The sequence below is a fragment of the Malania oleifera genome, chromosome 6, assembly GCF_029873635.1.
Source record: "Malania oleifera isolate guangnan ecotype guangnan chromosome 6, ASM2987363v1, whole genome shotgun sequence".
Classification (NCBI taxonomy): domain Eukaryota; kingdom Viridiplantae; phylum Streptophyta; class Magnoliopsida; order Santalales; family Ximeniaceae; genus Malania; species Malania oleifera.
In genome coordinates this window covers 93,643,815-93,654,381 of record NC_080422.1, presented here as the reverse complement: position 1 = coordinate 93,654,381, position 10,567 = coordinate 93,643,815, and the positions used below count along the sequence as shown (strand labels likewise).

Sequence of the window (10,567 nt, the reverse complement as noted above, 5' to 3'; positions counted from 1 at the left end):
TAACTTTCCAAATATGGTATATAACACCTATCCAAATAACTTTCAAAAAGAACAACAAGTTTGACATTTCTAAGAGTGGATGATGAGTGGGACTCCCTTAATACTGATAAATATTTTTAGTTAATTAATTTCAAAAAATATATTTCATTGCTCCCCGAAAAAAAAAATCTCATTAAAAACATAAAAAACTAAAACTTAACTCGTATGATAATAGTGAAAGTGTAAAACTAACATCAGCCTTATCTCATGTTTAATACGGAAGGAGAATTTAAAATATTTATATAATAATACAAAATGTTTTTCTAATGTTCTTATTCCTACTCTTTTAAAGAGATAATAAAAATGTTATTTATTTATTTATTTTTTAATATGGGTAAAAAAAGTATAAAGCAAGATTTTTTTTTTGAGTTTTTATATAAATGTCAAAAAATAAAATATAAGATTGTATTTTCCAATTGTTTAAAAGTGAAAAGTTAAAAATAATTACGCAATTATGCATTCCACTATATCTTTTCGCTATTAATGTTTATTTATTTATTTTTCAAATAAATATGTACAGAGAAATAATTAATATGGCAAATTCATTTTGCGGCAAGGTGTTAGCTAATAATTTAATAAGTTAATAGATGAGTGGCGCGTGGCGAGAGCAAGTGGGGAAAGCAAAAGCTGAGGCTCTGACCATCCACACATGCACTTGAGCCGTCTCCGCTTTGGACTCTGCTTCCAGAGGCCCAAACCTCAACGTGTCCGGCCACCCTATCGTACGCCGTGGGCACAAGGGCACCTCCTCCACTCCAGTCGCCAGTGGAGCGCAGTACGCTCTCGGCGTCCTTTAATGCTGATCAGCTGAGGTCGAGGCCGTGTGCATTCCCAGCACATCCACCTTGACTCTGCAGCTGAAAATTTTTTCTTTATTTGACTTTTCCGGATTCAGAAGTCTCCCAAACCACACGTATTCCCTCACCGTCTCTTTAAATTTTTGTTCATTTATGTGTCTTACATTTATTATATTGTTCCTGGTGCTGCCAGCCTGCCGCCGTTTTTTAATTTTATTTCTCTGCAACCCATGTAAACGGGTTTTTTTTTTTCAAGAACAGTGGATCAAGAGGGTAAATGTTCGTGTTTTTGGGAGAGAGAGAGGACCAATATTGATTGGAAGATTCGAAATTGTCGAATTCAAGTTGTGGGTTTTTCTGGGTTTCTGCGTAATTCGAGTCAGCTCGAATTCAAGCTTCATTTGCTGAGATTGTTGGAAGATAAGTAATTTTTCATTTTTTTTTACTTAAATTTATTAGTTTCTCGCGTTGTTTAGCATTTTCTCAAGGCATTGGAGCTGGGATTGTGTTTTTGAAGCAGGGAACTCTGATTGAGTAGTTGTTTTGTGTTTGGCATTGAAACGAATCGCGGGTGTTTTACCTGATGAGTTTTCTTGAAATTTCGGCATCTGGGTGCGTTTCAATTTGTTGCCTTGAGTAATGGGTTGTGTTTATTCGAGGACTTGTATTGGTGATTTATGTAATCCGAGAGAGGGTCGAGATAAAGAGAGCGAAAATGTGGGAACATCTGAGATTCCTGTGTTCTCCCCTGTGTCCTCAGACGATGGAGAAGGGGAAACCAGAGATCAACTGATCCAGTTGGGTATAACCAGAGATTCTGAAGTGGGTATTACTAGGCTTTCTAGAGTTTCTTCACAGTTTCTACCACCCGAAGGGTCAAGAACTATAAAGGTCCCATCAGGAAACTATGAATTGCAATATTCGTATCTATCCCAGAGAGGGTATTACCCTGATGCTCTTGATAAAGCTAATCAGGACAGTTTTTGCATTCACACCCCATTTGGGACAAACCCTGATGACCATTTCTTCGGGGTGTTTGATGGGCATGGAGAGTATGGGGCTCAGTGCTCCCAGTTTGTGAAGCAAAAGTTGTGTGAAAATTTTCTTAGGAATAGTCAGTTTTGTGAGAATGCTGTTGAAGCGTGTCATGCTGCGTTCTTGACAACCAATTTGCAGTTGCGGGCGGATATTTTGGATGATAGCATGAGTGGGACAACTGCAATTACAATTTTGGTTCGGGGACGGACTATATATGTTGCTAATTCAGGTGATTCAAGGGCTGTTATAGCAGAGAAGAAAGGGAAAGACTTTGTAGCCATTGATCTATCAATTGATCAAACTCCATTTCGAGCAGATGAACTTGAACGAGTTAAGTTTTGTGGAGCAAGGGTGCTCACCTTGGATCAGATTGAAGGGTTGAAGAACCCAGATGTGCAGTGTTGGGCCACGGAAGAAGGAGATGAGGGTGACCCTCCTAGATTGTGGGTGCAAAATGGGATGTATCCTGGTACAGCTTTTACAAGGAGTATAGGTGATTCAATTGCTGAGACAATTGGAGTTGTTGCTGATCCTGAAATTGTTGTTCTGGAGCTCACAGCAGATCATCCTTTCTTTGTGATTGCCAGTGATGGTGTGTTTGAGTTCCTTTCCAGCCAAACTGTGGTTGATATGGTAAGGTATTCTACTTTTTTCAATCTAGATGTTTAATGTAATAACGTTCTGAATCCTCTACCGTGCATTGCTGCATAGTACTTGTGATTTGCATGTTTAATATATTGCCACATACAAATAAAATATCTCATGTAATGGTTCCACATCATTAATTCATATTAATGCGGTGAGATTACTTCTTAAGCTATTCGGCATGCAAAGCATGGGTGTGCCCTGTAAAAATAATAGTCAGAATAGCATGTTAAAATAAACATGTGCAGCGGAAGAAATCGTTACCTCCAGCCATTGTACACGACTCGTGAAACTAGAAGACTAGATATCTTCTCGTCTCCGAACCCAAAAAGAAAACTACTATTTTGTGAAGTGTTTTCTAGCCTTTTCCTTAGACTTCATGGGATAGTATGATGGAATACACAGGCCCTTATATATAGGAAAGGACCCTTCATCTAATTCTTATAACCTTTCTGCTTCCTCATTATTTGCTCCATCCATCAAAGAACAAAATATGAAGAGTTTTAAATTTTTCACAAATTAAGAATGTCTATACATATCTCATTAAATTATGGGGCACATGGAAACCATCAATACATGTATAAGAAACTTTATGGGGTATTGAAACAACCAATATTCATGAGTGTAGGATGTGAACCACTTTAAGAAATAATATAATTAAAATTATATATATATATATATATATATGTATATATTTTTTTACATTCTCTCACTTGGTTCACATAAACATATTATTTATCCCCGTGAGACATGATAAAACTTTAATTGCATGCACATATTCTTTATTATGAAAACTCCCACTCACTTAAGACATACTACCCAAGGAACCATAGCAATAGTGCTTTATTTATCAAGCATTCCCATCCATGATCGCAATGTATAATATTTCTTAAGTAAGTACTTTAGGGAAAACTACATGAATGATCAAAGTCATTTGGGTCCTACCTTAATATCCCGATGGATATGATGAATTTTCCTTTATACGCATAAAAACTGAATAATTCATCAAAATAACTTTTTGTTTGACAAAATATCAACAAATACAAGATAAGAGAAATTAAACGCCACAAAGGCCCATATTATCCACATGACCTTTAAACTGCATAACCGGTAAACCTTTGGTCATTGGATCCACAATCATTAAGTTTGTAGAGGTGTGTTCAACTGTAACCAAATTTTTCTTGATGTACTTTCTCACACTTAGATACTTTATGTCGATATGTTTGCTTCTGCTTCCACTTTTATTGTTCTTAGAAAAGAATACTACAGCAAAATTATCACAAAGAATCTTTATCGGTCTTTCTATAGAATCGACAATTTTGAGACCATTGATAAAATTCTTTAACCTTAAGGCCTGTGTTGATGCTTTATAGCAGGCTATAAACTCTGCCTCCATAGTAGATGTAGCAATAATTTCTGTTTCACACTCCTCCAGGATATAGCTCATTTAGCAAGAAGAATGATACATCCAGAAGTTGACTTTTTACTGTCTACACAACCGGAAAAATATGAATTTGAATACCCGATTACTTCCAAAAAATCGGTGTGTCTGTAAGTCAACATATAATCCTTGGTTCCTTGCAAATATCGCATCACCTTCTTTGTAGCTACCCAATGTTGGAATCTTGGGTTACTCTGGTAGCGACCCAACAATCCAATGGCAAAGCTAATGTCAGGTCTAGTGCAAACTTGAGCATACATTGAACTTCCCACAGCAGATGCATATGGAGTGTCTTTCATCTGCTCCATTTCAAATGCATTTTGGGGCGATTGATTTTTCGAAGTTTATCCCCTTTGACTATGGGAGCTACTGAAGACTTACAGTTTTTAATACCAAACTCTCTAAAACCTTTTCAATGTAGGCCTATTGAGACAAACCCAAAATCCTATGTCGTCTATCTCTATGAATCTTTATGCCAATGACATAAGAGGCTTCACCTAAATCCTTCATTTCAAAATTTCGAGAGAGAAAATGCTTAGTCTCATATACATACAGGACCACGAAAATGAACTTACTCCCACTCTCCTTCAGGTATATACATTGATCCACAATGTTCTCATCAAAACCACATGAGATGATAACTTCTTGAAACTTTAAATACCATTGGCGGGAAGCCTGTTTCAAACCATAGATTGACTTCTTTAGCTTGCAAACTTTATAACTATCATTACTAAAACCCTCAGGTTGCCTCATGTATACTTCCTTATCAAGATCCCCATTAAGGAATGCCGTTTTCACATCCATTTGGTGTAACTCTAAATCAAAATGAGCTACCAAATCCATGATTATCCTAAATGAATCCTTCTGCGAGACTGGAGAGAAGGTTTCATGATAATCAATACCTTCCCTTTGAGTAAAACCCTTAGTAACCAATCTAGCCTTATATCATTCGACATTACCAAAAACATCGCGCTTGGTCTTAAAGACCCATTTACAGTCGATAGTTGCCTTCCCTTCTGGTAATTCAACGAGATCCCAAACTTGGTTTTTATGCATGGATTCCAACTCTTTTTTCATGACATCTAGCCACAGTGTAGATTTATCTGTACTTATGGCTTGTGAAAATATAATTGGATCTTTCATAGGTCCAACATCAAAATCAGATTCTGTCAAGTATACAACATATTCATTTGAAATTGCAGGTTTCCTTATTCTTGAGGATTTCCTAACTCCTACTTCCTCATTAGGAAATGATTCAGTAGAAGCTGATTGTAACAATTTACTTGTTACAGGTTGAACCTCTTCTTCGTGAACATTCTGTTCTGACAATGGTTGTTTTTGATGACCCTGCATGTTCACGTGTCTCTCTAAACTCAGTAGTTCATGAAAGATTACTTTCATTAGGTTCACAATTCTCAAGAAACCTTGCATTTCTTGCTTCAACAACTCGTGGACTATGAGTTGGACAATAAAACCTAAAACCTTTAGAGTTTAGCACATACCCAATGAAAAACTAGTTGTCCTAGGATCAAGTTTCTTTATATGAGGATTATAAATCCTCACTTCAACAAGATAACCCCATATGTGTGTATGATTCAGACTAGGTTTCCATCCATGCCAATTTTCAAAAGGTGTCTTGGGAACAACTTTGGATGGAAGACAATTTAATATATACACAGCAGTTTTTAACGCTTCACTCCACAAGGTTAGTGGCAAACTGGAATGAGCAATCATGCTCCTTACCATGTCCATAAGGGTGCGATTCCTTCTTTTAGAAACACCATTTTGTTGAGGTGTGCCTAGCATACTGTATTGAGCAACGATACCTTCTTGCTCAAAGAATTGCGCAAATGGACTAGTCATTTGTCCATTTTCTGTGTATCTACCATAATATTCTCCTCCCCTATTTGGTCTTACGACCTTGATTTTCTTTTCCCTTTGTTTCTCTACTTTTGCCTTACGAGTCCAAGAATGTCTGAGCTCCTTCTTGAACCTTTAGATGTCTTGTTGGTCTGCTTGCCCTTTATGCAATTCACACAAGTCTCAAAATTAGTAAAATCAAGAGTTTTTAGGACTCCTTCATTTATTAATCTCTTAATCCTCTCTAAAGAGATATGTCCCAATCTCTTATGCCATAATATTGAGGAACTTTCATCTAAAGGTTCCTTTTGATTCCAGAAGAAACATTTAAACATAAATAATTTTGCTTAAAATCGGGATCTAAGTCAAGTTTGAAAAGATTTTCAACTAAAATACCAGTACCAATAGGAACTTTATTTTTAAGTATAGTTACAAAATTTTCAAATAGGAAACCATAACCCTTTATAGCCAATCTCGACCAAGGATTGTCCTTTATTTCCTGAATAGACAAATCGCTCATTTTCTGTTGGCTTCCTTAGGTTAAGAAATCCCTGCATGGTATTAACAATATGGATCGTAGAACCAAAATCAATCCACCAAGAATTTTTAGGAGCTTCTACCAAAAATGATTCATGACATACTCGAGATAAGAGTTTACCTTTCTTTTCTAACCATTTCTTGTATTTCAGGCAGTCCTTCTTCATATGACCCTTCTTGTGACAAAAGAAACATTTAAGTACCCTATCGTCATTTTTCTTTATTGACAAATTTTGCTTCTCATTGCCTTGGTCAAATTTGCCCTTGTTGGGCTTTGACTTCACATGCACCACCAAGTGAACACTTTCTAGTTTGTCATGTTTCAACCTTTCTTCCTCTTGAACACACATGGTCATGAGTTCCGTTATTGACCAATTTTCTTTATTTGTGTTATATGAAATCTTGAAATGTCCATACTCTTGTGGAAGAGAGTTTAGAATGAAGTGGACCAAAAATGGTTCCTCAATCTTTATCTTTAAGGATTTTAATCCAGCCGCTAAGTTCCTCATTTCCATGATGTGATCTCGAACACTTTTAGAGTTGTCAAAAGTTTTGTTAGTGATTTTCTTCATTAGGGTACTAGAAAGAGCTTTGTCAGAACTGACAAACTGATCTTCGATTGCCTTTAAGAAGTCTTGAACATGTTCATGCTCACCAATCACATTCCTAATGCTCTTTCCCATATGGGATTTTATGAGCATTAGACTTAAATGATTGGTTCGCTCCCCACCATTCATGCTTATCAAAAACTTCCTGTGCGTCACCATCCTTAGGGCTAGGTGGTTTCGCTTCCTGAAGGGCATAATCAAGATCCAAGTACCCAAGAGTAAACATAAGGGAATCCTTCCAGTCAGAAAAATTATTATCTTCAAGCATTGGAGCATTTTGTGCACTATTAACTAAAGAAAAAGCTGCAAAACCAAGAAATGACTTTTAATGGTATGAATTAAAATTTTAAAATTTTATATAGTAAATTCTACCTTCCTATGGGCCGAGGTTGCAAAAATGCATGAATTTACTAGTGAGACAAGTAAATTTAATTAATATGACAAAGTTACCCATTATCCTAAAGGCATTAGGGCAATCCTCACCACATTGACAAATTTACCTTCTCATACTAACTAGATTAGAAAATCAATGACTTCCCTATAGGGCCAGGCCACTGATTTCATAATTTAATTACAAATTTTTAATGTCAATAACCATATTGTGATAGAACCTTTATTGATTTATCGTATTGGGATGCTATGGCTACTCCCAAAATTTAAAATCGAGCCATATGACATAAATTTATAAAAATAATCACTAATTTAATCATTTAATCATTCAAAGGTCTTAATTCATACTGCATAGATACTAAATAAACAAGAGTATCTCATAGGTTATGGACATAATCACAAAGTGATAATTACTGTTAGTGATAAATGGCATGATATATGAATTTATCCAACACTCTTTAAGATATTCCTATTCGATCATAAGATGTCAATGCAACAGTACTTTATAATCATCCATAAAATGAAATTTCTCTGACATAATCTAATTGCATAACTTATTATTCTCTTAATTCTTTATGAGAATAAAAAACTCCATTAAAAAAAAAAAAACTAAGAATTAGACTTGATGCCTTAATGAAGTCCAAAAACTTCATATGATAATAACTTATATCATCTTCACGCATCAAAAACAAAATTTCTTGCATAATCATCAATTTTAAACCTTAGAACATTAAACTTATATAGAGACAAGACTCGATGCATAAAATTAAAAAACCAAATTGTAGACACAGAGGCAATGGCTCTAATATTAAATGTAAAAATAATAGTCAAAATAGCATGTTAAAATAAACATGTGCAGCGGAAGAAATCGTTACCTCCAGCCATTGTACATGACTCGTGAAACTAGAAGACTAGATATCTTCTTGTCTCCGAACCCAAAAAAAAAAACTACTATTTTGTGAAGTGTTTTCTAGCCTTTTCCTTAGACTTCATGGGATAGTATGATGGAATACACAGGCCTTTATATATAGGAAAGACTAGGGACCCTTCATCTAATTCTTATAACTTTTCAGCTTCCTCATTATTTGCTCCATCCATCAAAGAACAAAATATGAAGAGTTTTTAATTTTTCACAAATTAAGAATGTCTATACGTATCTCATTAAATTATGGGGCACATGGAAACCATCAATACATGTATATGAAACTTTAAGGGGTATTGAAACCACCAATATTCATGAGTGTATAATGTGAACCACTTTAAGAAATAATATAATTAAAATTATATATATATTTTTTACATGCCTTAGTGCATAGCAGAGGAGTTAAAGCCATCTTCAAAAAGAGAAAGGCTTGTAAGGAATGGTTCCTCCACATAGGATTTAGAACCCACCAATCATAGGATGTTACGTTAGCACTTGGACCCATACAAGTGAGAAGTATGGTTTGATGTGTGCCCCAATGATGTAGGTCCCATTGATACTTTCCAAACATTAATATACAATCTTATGATTGGTGGGTTCTGAATCGCGCATGGAGGAACCGTTCCTAAGAGTCTTTATCCTAGTCATTACAATTAACTTCTGCTTATGTGATGGTTTGTAACTGAAAATTAAATGTTAATGCACTGTGCAAGGGCAATGCTCATAATTAGATAACCTTTTGGGGCATTTAATTACTGATTTCCCATAAATGTACATCAACTGTATTGTATTATCTCAAACATTAATAAATTGCTCCGTTCTTTTTTTCTATTAATCACTGGGAACCTAGGTGGCTGAGGTGGTGAAGCCCTTGTTGGACCCTTACCTCGTTACTGAACCTAGGGTGAATTGACTACGCCCACCATCGCCAGAACCTTGTAATCTGGGGGCATTTCCATGGGGAATCAAACCGAGGACCTCTGGCAGTCCGTTGTTCACCCTTATCATAGACTGCACCCAATACGGGGTAAATTGTTCCAGGTGGTGAATTCAGGGAGCAAGGCACTTGATCTAATTTGGAATTTTGGAAGGATATTCAACTAGTCTGAAATTTTTGGTTACGAATGTGATTATGCTAAAATCATGGTTATGACAGGGAGGAAGCATGTGGTGATCCTGGAAATTGGAAATCTAACAATCCATAAGAGAACTACTTAAAAGTTTGGGGGTATTTTTGAATTTTTAGATTACTTGCTATAACCCCTAGATTGTTCCCAATGGCAGAAGAGGATTCATGTAGCCAGCCCTCCTTGAGGGACTTAAGGCTTGGTGGTTTTTGTGAAACACTTGCACTGAATTACATTTAAATCTGGTTTAATTTAGAACTTTTTAGGATTTGAGATATTATTTTTGGGAAGATTGGAAATATCATATCTTCTAGAAAACGTATATAACTAAACAAGCGAGAATTTATTATTGAATATATATTGAAGCTGGAGGCCAGAAGTGTGATGGCAAGCTTTTAACCCCTTGAATTTTTCTATTACTATGTTGTTGTAGTACTAAACATTGTCAGTGTATAATGATTAATGGGAAATACCATTTCAAGCATTTCAAATAAATCATAAGACACAAATTTGATAAAAAGCATGCATGCAAGTTTTTTATGAGGGAAATCTGACATGGAAGGAAGAACTGAAAAAAAACAAATAAAATAAAGATGAACTGTTTAGAGAACAGTAGTTGAAACTTTAACCAGAGTTCAAATTGCTAACATATTGATGTATTCAACAAAACAGAGAGAGAGAGATCATCTGATGAACAGGATGGCAGAATACCAAAATTTTTTGCTCTTACTAAGATACAAAAGGGACACACTGATGATTGAAATAAAGTCACTACAGTTACAAATCACCACCAGCTCTACAAATATGATATCTTTGAAAAATGGAAAAAGAAAAAGAAAAAGAGAAGGGAAAAGGTCAAAAACAATCATCACTATGAAGAAAAACTGGACAGAACAATCCCATTATCAAGCAGAAGAAACCCAGATCAGGATCCATCATCCGTTCTATCACCAATCATTCTGAAGACAAGATCATTCAAAGTATTCAATCAAATATCCCCTCTCTATTCCTATAGTGCAGGTCTTGGAGTCATTCCTTACAGTCTTTTTTGTTGCTTCTTGGTCAAATTCTGATGCATAGCTGTTAGAACCTACAATTTGCATTTCAAATCATAAAATTTGTATTATTTCCACGCCAAATGTTTTCAAATTTTACCACGTAAA

General features: G+C 35.5%; 1 protein-coding gene across 9 annotated transcripts in view; it reads left to right on the top strand.

The window, feature by feature from the left end:
* Positions 1–690: 690 nt before the first annotated feature.
* LOC131157079 (protein phosphatase 2C and cyclic nucleotide-binding/kinase domain-containing protein) overlaps positions 691–10,567 on the top strand; it is a 28,765-nt gene continuing 18,888 nt past the window's right edge. For 5 of the 9 annotated variants that reach the window (XR_009137209.1, XR_009137208.1, XM_058110951.1 and 2 more), the window contains exons 1-2: positions 700–952; positions 1,098–2,507. Coding sequence is in view for 6 of the 9 variants with exons in the window: in XM_058110951.1 (XP_057966934.1) it covers positions 1,476–2,507 (1,032 nt within the window). In the remaining 3 variants the exon portion in view is untranslated. Of the gene's footprint in view, positions 2,508–10,567 lie in introns of all 9 variants that reach the window. The other 4 variants (XR_009137210.1, XM_058110949.1, XM_058110953.1 and 1 more) reach the window with 2 other exon arrangements.